Source organism: Microcebus murinus, chromosome 7 (assembly GCF_040939455.1).
Source record: "Microcebus murinus isolate Inina chromosome 7, M.murinus_Inina_mat1.0, whole genome shotgun sequence".
In the NCBI taxonomy this organism is placed as follows: Eukaryota; Metazoa; Chordata; class Mammalia; order Primates; family Cheirogaleidae; genus Microcebus; species Microcebus murinus.
Window position 1 is genome coordinate 94,572,183 of NC_134110.1, and position 21,502 is coordinate 94,593,684.

Below are 21,502 nucleotides of genomic sequence, written 5' to 3' on the forward strand. Positions count from 1 at the left end.
ACAACATCAGGGAGGGGTCGGCCAACCCTGAGCCCCTCAGTCCTCACACCAGCAAGGGTGTCTTCTCTTCTAGTCAGGGAAGGCAGTGGTTGACCATATACTTTAATCTATATTGACCTTGTCATCTAGATTTTTATCTTTACTTCCCAGTGCTTCTCCTGAAGGCTTTGTCCTTCCTACTTTCTTCTACCATTAGTGTGAACTGTATTATTAATAATTAGAAACTGAAGTCATTTTGCTCTTTGTGGGGCTTTTATTTAAAATAAAAATATGACCCTGAATTAGTTTTCTTTCTTTAAAAATCTTATTGAAAGTCTTTTAACACTTATATCTGCTGGGAAAAAAAAAACAATTTATGATACCTATGATGTTTACCAACAAAGGAAAAAACACGGTAAACTGACAAAAAAGGATGCATAATTGCTTAGCCATGTATATTCATTTTAATGTCTAGGCATAAGTTCCATATTTGAGTGTTAGAGTTCCACATTAATGCTTGAATTTTTCTACTTAGTCATGTTTTGTAATTATTTTAGAACCCCGGTATATCCACGATGAAGTAACAGAACAAATTCAGCCCCATCTCCAAGAAATGGTATACACAGAACATGGTATGAATTAAAATCTATTGTTTTGTCATGAATTACTAATATATGTTTAATTACGTGACTTGGGCATTACTTTAAAACTTAAATGTTAGTTGGATGTTTGGATTATTTTCTTAAAAATTTTTAAATTCAAAGTTATTAGAGTACAAGTATTACTTTGGAGTAGCCCTGTACATATTTTATTGTACCCCACCTCACTGAAGGAGCCTAAATGCGCACATCTAAGAGAGAGGTGGTGGGAATAAATGCGCGTACACGGGCTGAGACCAGCGATCCATCAGGAGTAGGAGGGAGGACAGGAGGAGGACACAGGGTTTCCTCCTGTGATGGGTTACCCAGGTGCTGTCATCCACTCTCAGACTTCACTTCCTGCTTGGCTGGGCACCAAAAGGAAACAGAGACATTTTTAATAATACAGGTTAGATTACCAGAAAGGAAAAACACAAGAATATAAAGCATTTTCCCAGCACTTAAATCTAAACCATTTCTCATGTGGAGCTCTGTGTAGAGGATACTAAATGATAGTTCAGAAACCAGTGTTGGGGTTTTATAAGGCAGCTTCTTAAAGCATCCCTTTGTAAAAACAGAGAGAGTGACCCCAAAATGTAACTCGTGAAGGGGTCACCAGGGGAGCAGAACACGGTATCTTATTACTCCTGATGGTTTGTTATGCTCCTAAATGTCCTAAAGAAAAAAAAATGAGTTTCTTAAAAATAAACAATCTCTGTCATTTAAACTGTTTTTGCCGATGTTGCTAAGAGTGTAGGAGCCTGTGTCCTTTTATTGCCAGCTGCGTTATAGGTAGGTCAGAAAGCCACGGCGTCTGCCTGTGGGAGCAAGCACAGGCTTCCCTTTCCTCCAGCATTTTCTCTAACTTTAACCTAATGCAGGGAAGATGCAGCCTAAATAAGTGATTTCATTATCATGGGGTGAGTGGTATAACGGGGAAACCCAGGGTGCTCTGTGGGGCTCACCCCGACTCAAGGTCAGAGAGGCTTCCTGGAGGAAGTGACTTCTTCACTTAGGAGCTGGAGGCTGGTGTGGAACTTCGTCACGGCTGAGGCAAGAGGGAATCTGAAAGTATTTCAGAATGGCTGGCATGTGGAATACATAGGAGGAGTGTGCTGAGAGAAAGGGTATTTTTTACCTGATCCTGAGCGTAATTGAAATCATCGGGGAGGGTGTTGAGGAGGGCTGTGTATTCTGTCTGCAGCATGAAAAATGCATGGGAGGGATGCAGGCAGTCGGCAGGGAGACGAGGTGGAGGGTGGGTACTGGTAACCCGAGTGAGTCCGGATGGTTGGTCAAACTCCGCCTAGCCAGAGGCGGGGATGGAGAGCGTGGAGGTACCGGGGAGATGTTTAGGTGGGTGGTGGGTGGGCAGGCAGCCAGAAGAGGAAAGAATCGAGTCTGGGGCCATGTTCCTTGCCACAGCTGCCTTCTTAGACCTGTTCTTTTCTTTGTTGAGACTTTCTCCTTAGCAATCACATATATGGTCCGTAGCTTTAAATGTTATTTATATGCTGGTGACTTTTGAATATATAGCTGCTGCCCTGATCACTCCAGGCTTGTCCAGCTGCATAAGACATTTCCATTTGGATGTCTTATCAGTGTCTCAGACTTAAAATATGCCTAACACAGAACTCGTGATTCTTCCCCATCTCACAGCTCCTCCCTACCCCAAACCCCAATATTACTCGTAGTTTAGCCTGCTATATTTTGGTTAATGGCTTCTCTTCCCATTTAGTTGCTTAAGTTAAAAACCCAGGCATTTCCCTTGATTTCTCATTCCTCTTCTTCATTCACGTATCTAATCCATCATCAAGTCGTATTGGCATTGCCACTGACATGCATCCTGGCCCTCCAGGCCCTCAGTGGTGACTGTCACCTCTTGCCATGACTGCCGGTGTAGCACCCGCCTGGGTCTCCCTGTTTGCATCCTTGCTCCTCTATAACCATGTCTGATGTAGCCCAGCCAGCTGTGCCTTCCTTATCTGGCTGCAGCCTGCTTCTTCTCATCAGTCACTTTTCTCTAGCCCACTGGCCTCTGCCTTTTCTTTGAAATGGCCCAGCCCCTGCCTTGGAGCCTCTGCACCTGGTATGTCTTTGGCTGAGATGTGTTTCTTACCCCACCTGATCGTCACGTCTCATGACAACATGGCTCCCTGTCCCCACCATGGTGCATCCCACGCTAGGATTCAGGTCTTGCATCTGCCATTGGTTAGCTGCATGGCTTTAGCAAAGTGTCTCCAGTTCCTCGTCTGTCAGAGTAAGATACTAGTACCCACCTCGTGGGATGGCATAACAGCCGCAGAGCGCTTGCCAGTGCCTAGAGTCTAGTTAACTCTCAGAAAGTTCTCTTCATACCAGGCTGTCCCTGACTGAGCAGTGGAGGCTCAAAAGTAGTGTGCAATGTTTGGCTGTTTTCCTACTGAAAACAGGGACATTTCCATTGAACAGAGAACCAAGTTCTGTTAATGTAAAACTCATCACATTTCATTGGCTACGATGACAGCAGAATAAGGGAAGAGGGATACGGTAAGAAGAAAAAGAGTAGTAAAATTCGCAGCAAGAGTTAGAATTGGTGATTGGTTTGCTGAGTGGCAGAAAATCTGGAATGAGGAGAAAAATACAGTAAGCTATGATGAGAAGACAGAAGACAAATAAATAGTATTGACGTAAATTGGGTTGCCTGATTCAGTGACATCTGAGAGCTTAACTGTGCCACAGTAAAGGGACAGTAACTAAGGACATCTTCTGCAGTTTGGGGGTGGGGTGGGAATTCGGTAGCAGTGGGGAATAGTAGCAATGTTATTACTGTGATGATAATAGCACCTAAGTTTACTGTGGGCCATGCATTTTTCTAAGTGTTTTAATCTTCACAACAAAGCTATGAATAGGTACTATTATTCCCATTTTATGTAAGAGAAATCTCAGGCACTGAGTAGTTAAGTAATTTGTCTGCAGCCACGCAGCAGCTGTGGAAGAGCTTAAATCCAGAAGCATGTGTTCCACACCCCGCATGCCTGCTCGCTGTGCCGCCCCGCGAGGGCTGTAGCTTGAGTGTTGTGTGTAGGAGATGGTCTGCTGGGAGCCACGTCAAGTTATTGGGGTCATTTTTAGGCCCAGTAACAATGTAAGCCGTATTACAGTGGAATAATGTAGGATGTTCAACATCTACACAAAAGAAGAAGAACAGCTTAGTACATCAGAGAAGTTAATCTCAGGAGAAAAAATGGGCATCTCTGCATAACTAGCATAAGGCTAAACAGAGTGTTTGGACACACAGCATCATGCAAGTCGATCTGTGACATAGCCTGTGATTTCGACAGGTGGCTACCTGTTCTTTGCTATAGAATGTTTGGTCCTCTAAAGTTGCTACATGGAATTTTATGTCAATTTTCAGTAAAAGGTCATAGTGTGACCTTTTCTCTGACCCAATGATAATCAAAGAGGCAAATATAATTACGAATGTTTTCATTCATCAATTCATCAGATATTTATTGAGTACGTCCTAAGGCTATGCATGGCCCTAAGTGCTGGGCATACATAGTGAACAATGTACTTGAGGCCCCTGTCCTTGGTGAGTTCACGTTCCAATGAGAGGAGACCACCCTCCTCCCTGAGTAGGCAGACTGGCACTTGGCCAGAGTGAGGAAATGGCTTCGGAGTGGACAGTGGCATCTGCAGTGGCCCAGAGGACAGGCGGAGACTGCCCAGCAGCAGGAGGAGGGTGGCAGCCTTTCCCAGGGGCTTCTGTGTCTGAGTTACTGTGGCCAGTGGGCCCTCACTGTAGACTTGTGTCCCTTTGTCCGTTGTCACAGTTGAAGGAGAAGACCTGCAGCAACAAGAGGGTGAACCAGCGGGAGAACCACAACCAGAGGATAACGATTTTCATACAGTGACTGCTGTAGATGATCAGTTTGAGACCCTGGAACCTGAAACATTCCATGATGGTAGAGTACCTTTTCTTTTGTTTTTTGTTTGTTTGTTTGTTTCAGAAGAAAGTACAAAATAAATACAAAATACATTTTTGATTGCCCAGATATTTATAGGGATTTCTGAATATGGTTTATATTACATAGGGAAACAAGGGAAAAAGAGTTGTTTTTCAAACCACTATAAAGATTTTGGTCTTTGTATGTAGGATGTTGCAAAGAATATTTGGAAATTGAAGAGGTGAGATGATGTAGCAGAGTCAAGTGGGGTGCAAAGCCTTGTTCTGTTTCCTGTCCTTTCCTGTCTTTGTGATTTGGCAAATTAGGGAACATTATTCAGCTTAAATTTTATTAAATGATAATGACAGTATCTGCCTTACAAGGTTGTGAAGATGAGAATTAATTTGTGAATCTTTTAGAATGGCATCTGGTAACATGTTTGGTTTTATCATTTTTGGCAAAGGTGTGTTTTTGTTTTTTTAGATTCCAGTGAACCAGTAGTAGATGATGAAAGATTGCACCATGATGCAGGTATTAAATGAAGGTTTTCATTAGATTTTGAATATTACTTAATGTTTTTCAATTGCAGTGCCATGTTAACATGGTGATTTTTCTTTTAAAGACAATAGACAATTGATAATTATAATTACTGAAGCTTTTCTTAACCCCCTTTAAAACTAATATTTAACTTATCTAAATTTTTTTAAGTTGAAGCATAAAGATTCAATTAAAGTGATTTTCCCCTAAAATAAATAGATATTCTAATTTTGCTTCAAAGTACTTTTAAGAGAAACTTAAAATGTATAAATTTCTTATGAAAAGTAAGTGAAATACTTTAACAAACTACTTTTACTATATTCTCCTGCCTAGATTGCTATTTGTTATGTGAAATTCAAACAACCAATGAAATATTTGACTTGATAATCTTTCTCAGGCTCCTATTCGACATAAACTTTGTAACTACTGTGGGCAGAACATGTTTCTAAGCTTCTACACCAGGCACCAGCAAACTGTTTCTGTAAATGGACAGATAGTAAATATTTCAGGCTTTGCGGACCATACAGCCTCTATGGCAACTACTCAGCTCTGCTGTTAGCACAAAAGCCACCAGAGACATTTCCTAAATGGGTCAATATGGCTGTGTTTCTATAAAGCTTTATTTACAAAATCCTACGCAACACAGCTGGTAAATAGTTGCAATGACTTTTTATTAAGCATAAAAATAATGAAAAAGTAAAGTTTATCTCCTCACAGTGTTTAATATATTGAGAATTTACTTTAGAAGCAGGCAGCTCCTCATTTATCAGAGGATATTTTCAAAAAGCTTATATCCATGCTTGTTTGAAAGGCATGGATAGAAGCTCTCTAGAAAATGGTGGGACAGGTCTGGAATGGAATGGAACACTGTAGTGAAATGCGAAGTGGACTAGAGATTAGCACTTCTCCTGGTGCAGCCTCTGTCACTGTGTTATTCCGTATAAACTGTCTGTCTCTCTAGCACGTGTGAGGTGTTCATCATCCTGTGGTTATTGAGGGAATCAAGTATGATAATGTGTGAGACATTTCAGAGTGTAGCTCTAGCGAAAGACGAAGTGTTAAGCAGACATTTAATATTTCCGTGTTTCATTTTAATAGTTATTTATTTTAAAATAAAATTAACCATAAGCATAGATTCAGAATATGCCAGATTATGTACACCATTTTATAAAAGTAATATCAATCTTATTTGTTTTCAGAAATTGGGGACAGTTACCATGTGGAAGAGCCGGGTGAGATGTTAATTTAATACTATTCTCTCTCAATTGCAATGAATCTTTTCTTTTGAGACATCATTGTAAGATTATATATGTAATATATCTATAATTATTTATTAATAACAATATAAATTATTTAACATATCACATGATATGCTTAATAATTTTGTTACTCATATCATGTATTAATATATTATCTTTTGAATATAGCTTTTGTGTTTTATAAAGTCTGTTTCTTAAGGATAAATTCCCAGTAGTGGAATTATGAGTTTTGTAACCTTAAGTTACAGAATTCTGTAGTCTTAAGTTACAAAGTCAATGTAATATCAGAGTTGTGTTTGGTCACGTGTCATGCACCCTAGAAGGTACACCGGAGATGGACGCATCACTGTCAGTAAGCCTGTGTCACTGGCTAGTTTTTCTTCCAATGTGGGAACAGATCATTCTTACTGTGCTTGAGGACCATGTGATATTGTTGGCTGGCATTTAGTACCTGTATCGTTTTAACAATATATATCTGTAAAAACTAGAACTATGTTTTGGTCTAAGAGAAGCGCATGGAGTGCCCAGTATTGAGTCCAAATGAGGGCTGGGGCTGTGTGCATCCTCACTCAGGCTCACTTAGCAGCCGGTGCCTGCTCGCTGGGCAAGAAGACTCACCTGCACTGCTCTCTCTTTGTCTCTCTGCCGCTCTCATTTTTTATTTGCTGACTGTAGTTGAATCTGCATAAACTAAATGAGAATATAGCTCTATGATTTTGTGGTAGGGCTATAAACCCATTGATGACGAGGACTGCCTTACTGATCTTTGTATTTGGTGTTTATCGTAGTTAATAACTATTTGTTCTATGAGTGGACATGTTTGAACATCATTATGCTTTGATTTCACAATTCTGTCATTACTAGAAATTGTACTTTTCTGGTTTTGATGATCACATGTAATCCCTATTCCAGACACATTTGTAATTTCCTAATTATTTCCTCACTTGTAGTTTCACAGGACTATAATCAGGATATGGAAGAGATCATGTATGAACAGGAAAATCCAGGTTTGTGAATGCTAAAATTATCGATATGTGTTTCCGTTTGGGGCAGGGGTCAAGGCCATTTAAACCCAGGGTTAATGATTCACTCTGATGAAACACAGATCTCTTTATTCTTACAATCACTTTTGATTACCAAGATATGTATAGGGATTTCTGAATATGGCTTATATTACATAGGGAAACAAGGGAAAAAGGAGTTGTGTTTTTCAAAGCACTACAAAGAGTTTGGTCTTTGTATGTAGGATGTTGCAAAGAATATTTGGAAATTGAAGAGGTGAGATGATGTAGCAGAGTCAGGCTGGGTGTAAATCCTTGTTCTGTTTCCTATCCTTTCCTGTCTTTGTGATTTGGCAAACTAAGGAACATTATTGAGCTTAAATTTTATTAAATGATAATGACAATATCTGCCTTACAAGATTGCGAAGATGAGAATTAATTTGTGAATCTTTTAGAATGGCATCTGGTAACATGTTTGGTTTTTTCATTTTTGGCTTTTTCATTTTTGGTTTTTCATTTTTTCATTTTTGTTTTTTTAGATTCCAGTGAACCAGTAGTAGATGATGAAAGATTGCACCATGATGCAGGTATTAAATGAAGGTTTTCATTAGATTTTGAATGTTACTTAATGTTTTTCAATTGCAGTGCCATGTTAACATGGTGATTTTTCTTTTAAAGAAGTCAAAGAAGTAATTTTAGCACTTAATGCATGACATTTTGTCTTGTAACAAAATTAGACTATAAAAGAACATCAGCGTTTCATATTTCATCTTACCTACTAACGCCTCCATAACAAAACATGATGTTAAATCCTAACGCTACTTTTATGTGTCTTATTCTGTGCCAATTTGAGGAATTTTGTTTGACAATAATTTACCTGCCCTTTCCTTTAGTGGCTTTTGGGCAGAGGCATTTATTACTGACTGTGCAGACATTAATATTTAAAGGAATAGAATTCCGTGTTTGAGATTAAGTTGTTGTTTTTTAGCTAAGTAGTTATTCAGAATGACTCATTTAATACTTATTTTGTTTTTATTCTCTTTTTTTTGCAGATGGTGTAACATACCAAGACTATGATGAACAAGGTTTGAAAATGCTTCTTAATCTTAGGCTACCTACTTGTTTTAAAAAATGCCATAGTTTGACTATAAAACATAGATAATTATGTTTTAAGCTATAAATATCATAACTTAAAATATCCAAGTGAATAGTAGTTTTCAAAGAATTCCTTTGGGGAGATTGCCTATTCCAGCTGTTCTGTCAATGCCTAAATAATTTCCTAAATTCTTTACAAATCATTAGGAGGCAGTTACAAGTCATTCAAGAAAACCGATCTCATTATTTTATAGCCATCTCTCTCTTGATTAAAATATGTATGAACTGCTACTTTAGTCAAGAGTTTAACTACTCTTGCTGATTGTACAAATTAATCCTACTCTCAAAGATGACTGATTTGCCAACTTGAGGAAGGTTGAGAAGAATTGAGTTCCAGGCTTAAAGGCAACATAGAGAAAATAGTTCTGGCAAATTTGTGGCATGGGCAGCATCTGATTCAGAATAAGGCCATTGAACTCCTCTCTGTCCAAGCAGTTAATGTACTGTTTTATTGAACTCCATGAAGTAGATAATATTTTCTCTACTTCCCAGAAATAAGGTTCAGATAACATAAATAATTTGTCCAAGATTGTATGATTAAGAAATGATACTGTCAGGCATCGTGGCTCAGGTTTGTAATCCCAGCAACTCAGGCAGCTTGAGGATCTCTTGACACTGGGAGTATGAGAACAGCCTGGGCAACATAGCAAGACCCCCATCTCTTAAAAAAAAAAAAAAGATGAAAAAAATTAGCCACACATGGTGGTGTGCCCTGTAGTCCCAGTTACTCAGGAGGCTGAGGCAGGGGGATCACTTGAGCCCAGGAGTTCCAGGCTGCAGTGAGCTATGATTATACCACTGCATTCCATTCAGCCTGGGTGATGACAGACTGACAACTCATCTCTTAAAAAAAAAGGAAGAAATGATACAGCTAATGATGTATCCTTTTTATTTGATTATCTTCAAATATGATTCTCTAGGAAGAGGTCAGTTGGGTGTAAGTTTGTGTGTAAAGCAGGAAATATGAAGAAATATGTCATGATTGAATGGAATTTGGAAGACTTTCCACATTCTAAATGGTTTTAGGGCTTGAAGTTAAAATATGAGTAACATAGGATTCTTCCTTTCAAGGAGTTCTGATAGCTGGTGACTCACAATTGAAGAAAATTAGAAATGACTATGTGTAGATCTGATATGTTAATTTAAGACTTGAGACCCTACCAAGGTCATCATCTATAGTGGCTGTTTCTAGTGGGATAGAAATGATACCATTGGAAGAACCCTGGATTGTATCTTTAGGTACTGATAATTTTTTTATAAGAAGTTAAAGAAGTTAAAGTTAAACCCGGCTCTGAGATTATATTTAGATTTCTTTTTCAATATTGAATTTGAAGAAGAGAATAGAAATTTACAAATTAAAAGTTGCATGTAGATGGGATTTGAGATACTTTTCTCGTTTCTGCCAACCATTATAGTGTTTTTTTGAAAATTTACTAGAAAGAATGTGTTTGGAATGCAATTTGCAAATTAGATTTGAAGGAATTTAAAATCAAACTTGTGAGAAGTATAAAATTAGATACCATTCTAAAAAATATTGTAAAAATGAATATATTTCATTAATTTTAGAAGTATCTTAATAAATGTAATTTAAAATGTTTAAAAAAGGATAATTAGTATGACTTTCTAGTGAAGAACACACACATGGTATAAACGTGTTTGGATATAGATTTCATATTTTAACGGGGAGTAGAAATTAAACAAGTAATTTCAGTGTAGTCTTCAATTACAGTTGTAATAAGTGATGGGGAGAACAAATAGAGTATGTAACAAGAGCACATGACAGAGACCTTCCCTGGTTTGTGGATTAAGCCAGGATTTCTGAATTTTGGGCTAAGGTGAGAGCAGTGGGCAGGCCAGGGGAGAGCTTCCAGGACAGCTGTGTGAGGTCTTGAGGTGAACTGGCAGAGATAGAGGGATGGGGCTGAGATGGTCCAGAGGATGTCTGTAAAGGAGGCCAAGGACATTCGTCATCATTGTAGGGTGCTGTGCAGGGGCACCCCCAAATCACATTTGCAGTTTGAGAAGATTGAGGGGTCTGAAATGTAGCAAATGGACTGGAGACAGACAAGAGTCAATGTGGGGACCGGTTGGGCTACTGCAGTCATCCAAATCTCATCTTTCCCTGAGTCACGTCTCTGCCTAACGAGGAGCAAAGGAGATGAGTTTCAAGAAAGAGGTGTCCAGTGGTGCTGCCAAGAGCCATGTGGGATAAGCGCCAAAAATGTGTACGAGACCTAGCTCTGCAGTGGCGTCATAGGTGACCATAGCCGGGCCTGTGTCGATGGACAGGTTGGAGAGGTGGTAGTAGTTTAGACTAGGGTGGTGGCGGTGACAGTGGACAAAGCTGAAAAATATTCAGAAGGAAAAATCGGCAGGGTTTGATGTGTGAGTGTAGCTGGGGTGAGAGCAAGGTGCTGAGAACCATGTCCAGGCTTCTGGCTGTGCTGCCCGGTGGCTGCAGGGGCTCTTCCTAAGATAGGACAGACTGGAAGACAGGGACAGGGTGGGAGGTCGTAAGTCCAGTCCGTGCATGTTGACAGTGAGATTTCCTTGAGGCATCTAAGAAGAGAGATCAGATGAGCCACTTGCGAGTGCTTGGCTCTCAGAAGACAAGTCTAGTTTGCAGCTCTAGTGTGGGGATTATCTGTGTGTATGTGGCCATTGGGGCCAAACTCTGAGATCTCTTAGGAAGAGCGAATAGAGGAGGACCAGGGGATGTTCTGTGGCTGGGCTTTGAAGAAGCCCAACATTTAATGCCTCCTGAGACAAAGATGAGGTAATAAGGAAGAACGAGAAGGAGAACAGGGTCACGCTGAAGTCCAGGGGCAGCGGTGTTTGGAAAGGAAGGCATGTTGCAAAGAGGCCTAATTTGGTAAATGCTGGCTGGTGCCCCTAGGCTTAGAAGAGGTGGCCGCTGGCAGTCCCCATGGTCGGGCCTGCAGGCAGGTGGGAGTGGATTGAGGATGGGAGGTGCAAGGAGGAGCCTTCTTCACCTCCTTGAAGAAGTTAGATTGTGAAGTGGAGGAAAGAGGGGACAATGGGAAGCAAGCTTAAGGAAGGGTTGCCTTGTTTTTTTAAGTTGATAGAGGCATGAGAGTGTATTTAAATGTGTGTAACATTTGGGGACAGTAAGCACACATTCACTGCTTCCTCGTCTTCCAAATGGCTCCAAAAGGACACAACAATATGTCAAAAATAGTCCCCTCCTGTACCCAATACTGGGAATAATGTCTTGAAGATAGTAGGTGTTCACAAATATTTCTTTACTAAATGAATAAAAGAATAAATTCGTAACTTTGCTAGGAAAATAAGAAAGTTTGTATGTAGTGTACCAGAAAACTGGAGACACTTTGGAAGGTCAGGCTGACTGAGAAAGCTGCAGGGTGCTGGGCTCAGGGGAGGACTGTGCAGAGAGGCGCCTGCTGGCAGTGGAGCAGAGGAGAAGCCTGGAGCCTCGTGCCAGGGAGGGAGGAGGAACGGGGAGTGCGCCCTGGTCAGGCGGTGCATGGAGGTCTGCTGGCTCACCCCGCATTCTTGGGCTGGCAGCAGGGACCTTTGCCCTCAGGTTAAAGATCTGAGCATTGCTCCACAAACAATGATCCCTGGTGAAAACCGAGGTCCAGGATGATTAGCAGGGTTGAGCTTCATCTAACTCAGAAGTACCACAACAAACATGAAGAAAAATTTATAAAGGTAATAAGTGGCTGAGCTAGAATTTAAAGCTGGGACTGTTTCAGTCCAGAGCAAACTCTTCCCCACCCTTCTCTAGTCTGCTGTTTCCCATCGACTAAGCCCTACGCGTTCAGAGATGGATAAGATGTTGAATCTGCCCTTGAAACATGTCGTTAACTTTTATGTTATAATAAAAGTTGTGCAGTGCTATAAAGGATTATTTTTTCTGTTTTTTTTTAAATAGTATATGAACCTTCAGAAAATGAACCTTTGGAAAATGAACCTTCAGAAAATGAAGTGATTGAAATCTCAGGTGAGTTTATTCTGTAAATGGATGTTTCTTGCAAGTTAATACCCCACTATATTTGTTAAAAGTCTTATAATTTGTGGAACAAAGAATCAACGTAGTGAGAAATACAAGACACTTTCAAGTCATCAAGAAAGTAATTGGGTATTGAAATTCAAGTTGATACCCTAGTATAAGTATTCTATAAAAAGACCCAGTCTAAAAAGAGCCAAATTTAGATATCTGAGTGGATAGGATTTAATTTAGGAATCTGAGCAGAGGTGAGTTAATGTAAGATGTGTTTGCTTTTTTTAGATAATGCTGTAGAAGATTCAAACATAATATCAGAATGTAAGTTAATTTCATAGAAATAGTTTTACCTTCCATTGAAGAGTATGTTCATTTATTCAACAAGTATTTATTGAACATTTTCTACTTGCTCTCTATGTCTAAGGCAGAAATCCTGTGTTTATTGGGGCAGGCATTCCAGTGGCCAAACAGATGATAAATAAAGTAATTAAAGTTTATGAAAAGGGCAACGCTGGCAATGAAAACAGAATACTGTAATGGGCAACTGCTGAGGATATGGAGCCCTAAATGGGGTAGGCGACCCCCCATGAGGCAGTGGTCTAATGAAAAGGGGTTAGCTGTGGGCAGAGGTGGGTTGAAAGTTGAGTCCTTTGTGTTGTTTTCAGCTAGGAGAAAAACATTTTTATTGGAGGTGAAGAATGGTTACTGAAAAACAAAATAGTTGCATATATTAACCACTTCGGTACGAGCATTGACTATAGTTGACAGCCACAGATGAACGCGCACAGCCACTTTAGCCGACAGCCGTCATATGACTTTTCTAATTTTTCATTTATCAAAATAAAATTGTGAACATTTAAAAATAACATAATGTGGCTCACGCCTGTAATCCTAGCACTCTGGGAGGCTGAGGCGGGCGGATTGCTCGAGGTCAGGAGTTCGAAACCAGCCTGAGCAAGAGCAAGACCCCGTCTCTACTAAAAATAGAAAGAAATTAATTGGCCAACTAATGTATATATATATATAAAATTAGCCGGGCATGGTGGCGCATGCCTGTAGTCCCAGCTACTCGGGAGGCTGAGGCAGAAGGATTGCTTGAGCCCAGGAGTTTGAGGTTGCTGTGAGCTAGGCTGACGCCACGGCACTCACTCTAGCCTGGGCAACAAGCGAGACTCTGTCTCAAAAAAAAAAAAAAAAAAATAACATAATGGAAACATATATGTCTATGTTACCTATTCTGATTTACATGACAAGTAAAGCTGCCTGTAAAGTAAAACAAGCTTTCAGTGCTTTCAAGCTTTCCTCATCACACAAGAGCAAAACGGATTCGTTGTCAATGCACAGCACAAACTACCGTGCGGACTATGAGTGCCGGCTGTGGGCAAGGTTTTGTGGGCAAGGTGAGCACCATACCGAAGTGGTTAAATTGTGGTGCTTAAATGCAGCTTAGGTTTATGTAGTTCTCTTAACAGTTTACAATATATTGTAATTCTTTCAAGTATATTATTTGAGTTGCTTCTCACAGTAGACACTGAGGAGGAGGTAGAGCAGAGATCTTTGTACTTATTTCACAAACGAAGAACTGAAACTGGAGCAAGGCCAGGTGACTGGCTGGCCCAGGTTCCGTAGCTGTAAGTGGCCGGGTTGGGGTGCGTGAGCCAGAATGGAGCCCGAAGTTGACCCCATGGGGACGCATGCGATTGAACAACAGTAGGTTGCCACATGTAGCATGGAATGGAAAATTTTGCTCATGGAATTACTTTTAGAATCCATTTAAGAGCAGCTGATTGTCAGTTTTCAGATTAAATGTCACTGGTTTTGAGCTTGGTTAGGCAGAATGCACAATGGGATGGAACAGTCAGCTGCTGGAGGAGGTGGGTGTTGGGGGAGGAGGAGACTACAGTGGCCTCCTTGTCCACTTGGCGGCCGGCAGAGACCTCTGCATGGCGCTCGGGTCCACTGTGTGCCCGCAGGTCCCTCCCCATGTGGCAGTGTCGTGGCCCGCTTGCAGGACGGAGGATGACACACATAAAGACATAGACATAAAACGTGGACACGAGAGAATTGGCTGCGGTCCCAGAAGAAAAAGCACACAGACACAAAGACGGTTCAAGACTGCAGCGCTTAAAGCACCAGTCGTTTTATTTTTATACTGTTTTATTGAGCAAGCTTCCCGCAGCTATTTTCTCATGCCAACTATTTTCCCAGCTACTTTCTGGTACGTGACTTCCCACAGGCCAATAGCACCTGTTCCTCCGGACATAGCGTAAGAGATGCCCTTCTACGTTTGATACCGTTTGCGGATAACAGGACGCCCGGCTTGGTTGCACAGCACAAGAGAAGACGAAGTTTACATTCTCTCTTCTCCCGTCTGGTCCCGCATGCAGGATTACAGACAACCTTGGCTCGCATGCGAAACCACAGGTCCTTGGCCATTTGCCTGGAGGAACAGTTCTCTCTGCTGGTCAACAAGTCATGTCCTGCTAATTGTGGGAACAAGCAATGTGCTCCCCTTCTGCTGACTTTGGGTCTTGGCCAATCTGACCCAATCCTTCATGGCAGGGCTGGGTGGAGCTGGGATTTTCTCCTACCTCCCATTACTCGTTTCCCCACGAGGAATACTAACGTTCTGAAGAATATAGCAGAGTTTATATATTTATTCAGCAAGAATCAGAAAATAGAAACCCAAAATTCCCAGGAAGAACTTCATCCAACCTACCCCACATCGGTTTTATAAAAAAGAACTATAACAGCGCAACATACAATTTGACCCTGCTTTTCTTGGATTAGAAATACGTTTTTTTCTTAAGACTTTTCAGGAATTTCAATAGGCTGATAGATTGCTAAGGGAATTCCTTGTGGTAGATGAGGCGCATGGGGCTCCACGTGTGCTTCCCAGCCTGCGTCTTCTGTGCTGGGCCCCTGCGTGGACAGTGAGGGGAGCTCATCTTCACACATCCGCCAACCTTCTCTTACCCCTCTCCTCTTCCCTTGGCTGGTTGCCTCAATATCTACTGGGATTCCCAGTCTAGAACCATGGGAGTCATTGCTGAGTCCTCCTCTTCCCCTGTCTTTATACCTAATCCCAAGCCCTGTTAATAGATATCTTAAACGTTTCCCAAATCCATTCTTTTCCCAAAGCTCTAGTACTAGTGATCTGGCTCAGCCCCTTGCCATCTTCCTAGTTAATGACAGTCTTGCCTTCTAGCTGGTCTTCTTGACTTCCTATTTGTCAACCCTTTTTATCCTCCTTTCGCATGCCATTAGGGTGATCTGTGCAGAAGTACAGATCTCACTGTGCCAGTCCTGTGTTCAGCCTTCTGTTATTGTCCCTCTGTGTCAGCCGGCTTACTTTCCATTGCAGATAAATAGATGGACAAGGATCCGTCAGGACCTTGCAGGGCCTACTAAGGACTTTGGATTCTATTCTAGACACAGTGTAAATTTGGGGAATACTTAAGCGAGATATGGCATAATCTGATATATGTTCCAAAGAATTATTTCTACTTCTAGTTAGAGAATGGATTGGATAGAACAAGGATGGAAGGGGGGACCACCCTGACAGGAAATTATTTTGGACTGCTCCAAGGAAGTGATTGTGGTGGCCTAGAGTAAGATCATGGCAGTGGGAATGGAGGGGAAAGTGTTGAACTTGAGATATATTTTGGAGTTAAAATTAATGAACTCTTCTGATAGTTGTGAAGCAAAGAAAAGGAATAAAGGAGGCCTTTGGGGTAGTTAGAGTAACTATTGGATGATGGGGCCATTTACTGAGAAGAAGAAAATTAGGATGTAGAAGAAATTGGTTTAGGGGAGAAAAAAAGAGTCTCCATATTAGGCACTTGAAGTCTGGGAGTTAGTGTGAGATATCCAACTGGAGAGTTCGATATGCTAATCTGAGCTATTTGGGCAAGATCTAAGATGAATATAAACGTTTGCGAGCCATCACTGTGAAGATGGAAATCCATGGCAACTGACATGGTCATTTTGGAAGTGAGTACAGAGAGAGTAGAGAGGCAGTCTGAGAACTGAGCTCTGAGGAACCCCACTATTGTGAGGGGATTGGAGGATAAACAACCACTGAGTCAGGAGGAAAACAGTAAAGAAAGAAAAGAGGGATTATCTTCTATGTTGCTGAGTGGCCCAGGAATTTCAGGACTGGAAAGTATCTATTGCATTTGGAGATGTGGAAATTGTTGGTGATCTTTCCAGAAGCCATTTGAGTAAATTGGTGGGAGTGAAAGCCATTCTGAAATGGGTTCAAAAAGCACTGGAGTAAGGAAAAGTAGGCTGTATGAATACAATAGTTAACCCTTTCAGGTTGTGCCGATATAATTAATTCACTATTTCCTTTTTAGAAATCCTCTATTATTAAATATGTCACATACTAAAAGAGTTTCAGATGGGTTTGTTGAATGTATATTTTTTCAGAATAAAAATTGATGAAAATTTAATTTAACTTGCAGTAATATGGCTTTCTTGGTGTAACATCAGTGATGGAAATAACAAAAGAAGCAAGTAATGCTTTATGATATACCATAGTTTTGTACCTACAATGACAAAAATGAAGGAAATTCTGGTAAAAATATTGGCAAAGTTGGTAAAGTACTAATATGTCTCTAAATAATTAAGAGCCAAGTAAATAGGCAAACCTACTAAGCCAGTCACAACGTAGAAAGCTACTGTGAGGAGATGCTGTACTGCCACTCTAAGAAGGAACTATGCCAGAACGCTAACAGTGGTTAGTGGGAATATGTGTGATCTTTTTTTGTTTCCTTTTACTTTTATGTAAAATATTTTCAAATATTCTATTTTGAGCACATGTCATTTTTATAATTAGAAGCAAGTGAATGCAAGAAGAAAAAATGATTAAAATAGCTACATAAATATCTTGTATTTTAGAAATTGCTATTAAAAATTCCTCCATTTAACCAAAGCTTCTTACAATTCTTAAAGGGTAAAAGGAAAGCTGATATAATCTCATTTCTAGGTTAAGGTAATGCTAAATGGGTTGTTAAGTTTAAAGATGTTAATATGTGATGTCATCTGATAGAGCAAATCAGGTCACTATGTCTTTATGTCATTAGGTGGGGCCGTCTGCAGTTTCTTCCGTCATAATTGAATTGAAGGAAAAAGGCGAGATATTAAAAGTTCACATCTACATCTTTGACTAGTCTTAGGATGTGTTATCTTGAATATTATTTTTCAAAAACAACTTTATTAAGGATAGTGTTTGTTTTTAAGATTCTTTTGCAATTTAATTTCATTGTTTCATTAACGTTAAAACTAGGGTTATGAGGTAAAAACTTTCCAAGAAGAAACTCTTTAATGAAGAAACAGAATACCTTAAGCATCTTTCCTCAGCTTTTTTTGTCAAGTCTGATGCAAAATTGTGGTGAAAACTTAGGTTTTAGTCTTATCTTCTTTGCTGGGCAATGGAGTTTTAAGGTTAGTCAGGCAGGTAATATTGTCAAACCTGTTGTACAGAACAATTGAGAAATACTCATTTTGCTACGTTATAACTAACTCTTCTTTGTTGTGAGGGTGCAAAACCCTGATTTTTTATGGCAATTGTAATTGAATTTGTAAAGTCTGTAAAATATAATCACCATAACTTAAATACTGGCAATCAGTATTTTAAATACTAGTCAGCAATATGTAATGGCTAATAACTTTATTTATTTCAGAAGTAAATGTTCCTCCTGTAGAAGAACACCAGGAAATACCACCAGGTATGACATTTTGTTAGTTATATTTCACTCTTATTATTTGATAACTACTACTGATATCAGCAGCAGCTTTATAAGAAATATATGAAGGGTAAAACATCTTGAGAGAAGAGTTTAACTACCGTAATTTAAAATTTTTCTGTGTTTTGATCAGTTGAGCCAAAGTGCTGGAAAGTACACATTAGATTTAGTGTAGTTAGTATTTGTTGAGCTAGAATTGGAGGAATATTAATGGTCATATGATTTTTGCCATCATAAATGGTGGTAATAGAAGAAGTTAGGGGTTTTGTTTTCTTTTCCTTTTTGGTTAACAGGCCATTTGCTGGCTGCTAAGGAGTCAGAATTGCCTTAGGGTGAAAGTTGCATGGTGCATAAATTAGACTCTACTCTCCTTGTTCCTTATCCTCCCCCCCCCTTCCTTGAGAGCTTCTTGGTGCCCTGGGGCTTGTCAGTACCCTAGGGTCTCTCCTTTCAGCCCACTATATTAAACCCAGTTTCTCCACCTTTCCATACGTTCCCCTACCTGTCTGCTTTCCTCATCAGTGAATTTAAGGAATGGGAACAGCATTTCCACTGAGGCCTGTACTTGCCAGTGCATTTTAGAGAGGACATAAACTATACCTGCAGTCAGAAATTAGCATTTAAACCTGATTCTCATAATGGGAAAGAATATTCTATTAAAAGAGGATTTTTCATTTCCCAAGTATATTTCTTCTCATTTCTGTGTTTCTTTTTTTATCTTGTTGTGTCATATTTATTTGTTCAGTCTTTACTCATCGTTTTCTCATGATGCTTCATGGGAATTTTGTAGCAGTGATATATAGTACTGTTAATTGATTTTGGTAGAAATAATTGGGCCTACCAAAATTTATTAAATACTAAAATTTCAGGGAAAAAACCCAAAATAATGAAAGAATATTTTTAGTTATGCATCAGCTTGTCTTATGAATGAGATATTTTAGATTTGACAGTTGTCGTACCATGTACATTTAGAATAATAATAGTACAGAAACAATACTTAGGAAACCTGAATTGTTGGTGTTATAAATGAGAAAAGAAGTCCATGGAGAAATTGAGTTTCACATGTGATTACCAGGCAATGTGCATTTATGTTTAGAAGAGATGTACAGGGCAAGGCAAGTGGTGGATATTTATATCCTATAACATTAATATTTTTCTAGTTACAGATCACATTTTTTAATATTGATCTAATTTTTATGAAGGTCTGAACCATAATATTTTCTGACCAGAAATCTCTGTGCTTTTATTTCAATGTTTTTTAAACTGAGCCCAGGAATTTATTTGGACCATTAATGTGAAATACCAAGTGGGTGGGGTGATGATATAAGGGGATTTTTAAATGAGATATTGAACAACTGAAGATTTGATTAATGGGCATAGTTCTTGACACTTAATAAGCTCCTAATAAGTAGTGGCTCTGGCTATTATTGTTTAGTAATTAATTAGCCTGCTCTTTGAGGTAGATCAAGAGAAGCTCAATTCTCAAAGAGACCCTATCAAGAAGCCGTAACCTGTAATGTGGTGTCATAAAAACTTGACTGACCCTTTGCATAGTTGTAGTTTGACTTTGCCAAAGTGAGTGAAGGCTGAGAGCCAGCAGTACAGTCATACGTCACTTAACATGTTCTGGGAAATGTGTCATCAGGCGATTTTCTTCATTGTGCGAACATCATAGAGTGCTTACACAAACCTACATGGTAGGCCTACCACACACCTAGGCTGTGTGGTGCAGCCTATTGCTCCTGGGCCACAAACCTGTGCACGTGTTCCTGTGCTGAATACTCCAGGCGGTTGTTACACAGTGGTATACATGTATCTAAACACAGAAAAGGTACAATAAAAAACCAGTATAAAAGTTAAATGGTGCAACTTTATAGGACATTTACCAGGAATGGAGCTTGCAGGACTGGAGGTTGCTCTGGGTGAGTCAGTGAGTGAGTGGTGAGTGAATATGAAGGCCTAGGACATTGCTGTACACTACAGACTTCAGGCTACACTAAATTTATAAAATAAATTTTCTTTCTTTAGTAAATTAACTTTAGCTGACTGTAATTTTTTTTACTTCATAAGCATCTTAATTTTTTTTTAACTTTTTGACTCTTTTGCAGTAATACTTTGCTTAAAACACAGATGTACAGCTGTACAAAAATATTTCCTTTCTTTATATCCTTATTCTATAAGCTTTTCATTATTTTTGCTTTTTTTGTGTTTGTTTTTACTTTTTATACTTTTTGTTCCAAAGTAAGACACAAACACACATTAGCCTGGGCCTACAACCAGGGTCAGGATCGTCAGCTTCACTGTCTTCCACCCCACATCTTGTCCCACGGGAAGGTCTCCAGGGGCAGTAACAAGCATAGAGCTGTCACCCCCTGTGATAGCAATGCCCTCTTCTGGATAGCTCCTGAAGGACCTGGCTAAGGCTATCTTACAGTTCACTTTTTGTTTTTATTGAGTATAAGGGGCACACCCTGAAATAATGATGAAAAGCATAGTATAGCAAATACATAAATCAGAAGTAACAGTCATTTATTATCAAGTATTATGTACTGTACATAATTATATGTGCTGTGCTTTTATGTGACTGGCAGCACGGCAGGCTTGTTTCTGTCACCACAACCATGTGAGTAATGCGTTGCACTGCAACCTTAAGACGGCTACGCTGTCAGGAGACAACGGAAATGTTTCAGCTCCATTATAATCTTCCTGGACCGCCACTGCATATTCTGTGTGTCCCAAATGTTGTTATGTGGTGCATGACTGTAGTTACTTTTAACCACTGCACTTGGGCTGCTTATTTTCTGTAAGTCCTAGTCATGTTCTTAGTCTTACTTTGTATTACAATTTTTTTATTATGTGATTTTATTATGTGATCAGGGGCCCTCAAACTTTTTAAACAGGGGACCAGTTCACTGTCCCTCAGAGGCCAGACTATAGTTTAAAAAAAGCTATGGACGAATTCCTATGCACACTGCACATATCTTATTTTGAAGTAAAAAAACAAACGAGCAAAAACACCCGCATGTGGCTTGCGGGCCATAGTTTGAGAACGCCTGGGCAAAATAATATACATAAATCTATATTCATGATATTTTTGTACAGTACATTGACTGCTTTTGTAATAATGTTTAATTATGTATCTGATTGCAGAAACTGCAAGAACACTGATTAGAGGGCCTGCCTCCTTACTGCCTTTCAATCTTCAAAATTCTTTTATTCAGTGGAAAACTCAAATTGAGGATTTCTGCAAGATGCTTGATATTAAT

The 21,502-nt window shown here is 39.7% G+C and overlaps 1 protein-coding gene across 8 annotated transcripts in view; it reads left to right on the top strand.

The window, feature by feature from the left end:
* ASPH (aspartate beta-hydroxylase) overlaps positions 1 to 21,502 on the top strand; it is a 214,080-nt gene that overhangs the window by 63,643 nt on the left and 128,935 nt on the right. For all 8 annotated transcript variants that reach the window (XM_076005278.1, XM_076005279.1, XM_076005280.1 and 5 more), the window contains 9 exons: positions 537 to 611; positions 4,433 to 4,564; positions 5,030 to 5,077; positions 6,283 to 6,315; positions 7,293 to 7,349; positions 7,883 to 7,930; positions 8,396 to 8,428; positions 12,415 to 12,483; positions 18,174 to 18,218. In XM_076005278.1, the coding sequence (XP_075861393.1) occupies positions 537 to 611; positions 4,433 to 4,564; positions 5,030 to 5,077; positions 6,283 to 6,315; positions 7,293 to 7,349; positions 7,883 to 7,930; positions 8,396 to 8,428; positions 12,415 to 12,483; positions 18,174 to 18,218 (540 nt within the window). The remainder of the gene's footprint in view (positions 1 to 536; positions 612 to 4,432; positions 4,565 to 5,029; positions 5,078 to 6,282; positions 6,316 to 7,292; positions 7,350 to 7,882; positions 7,931 to 8,395; positions 8,429 to 12,414; positions 12,484 to 18,173; positions 18,219 to 21,502) is intronic.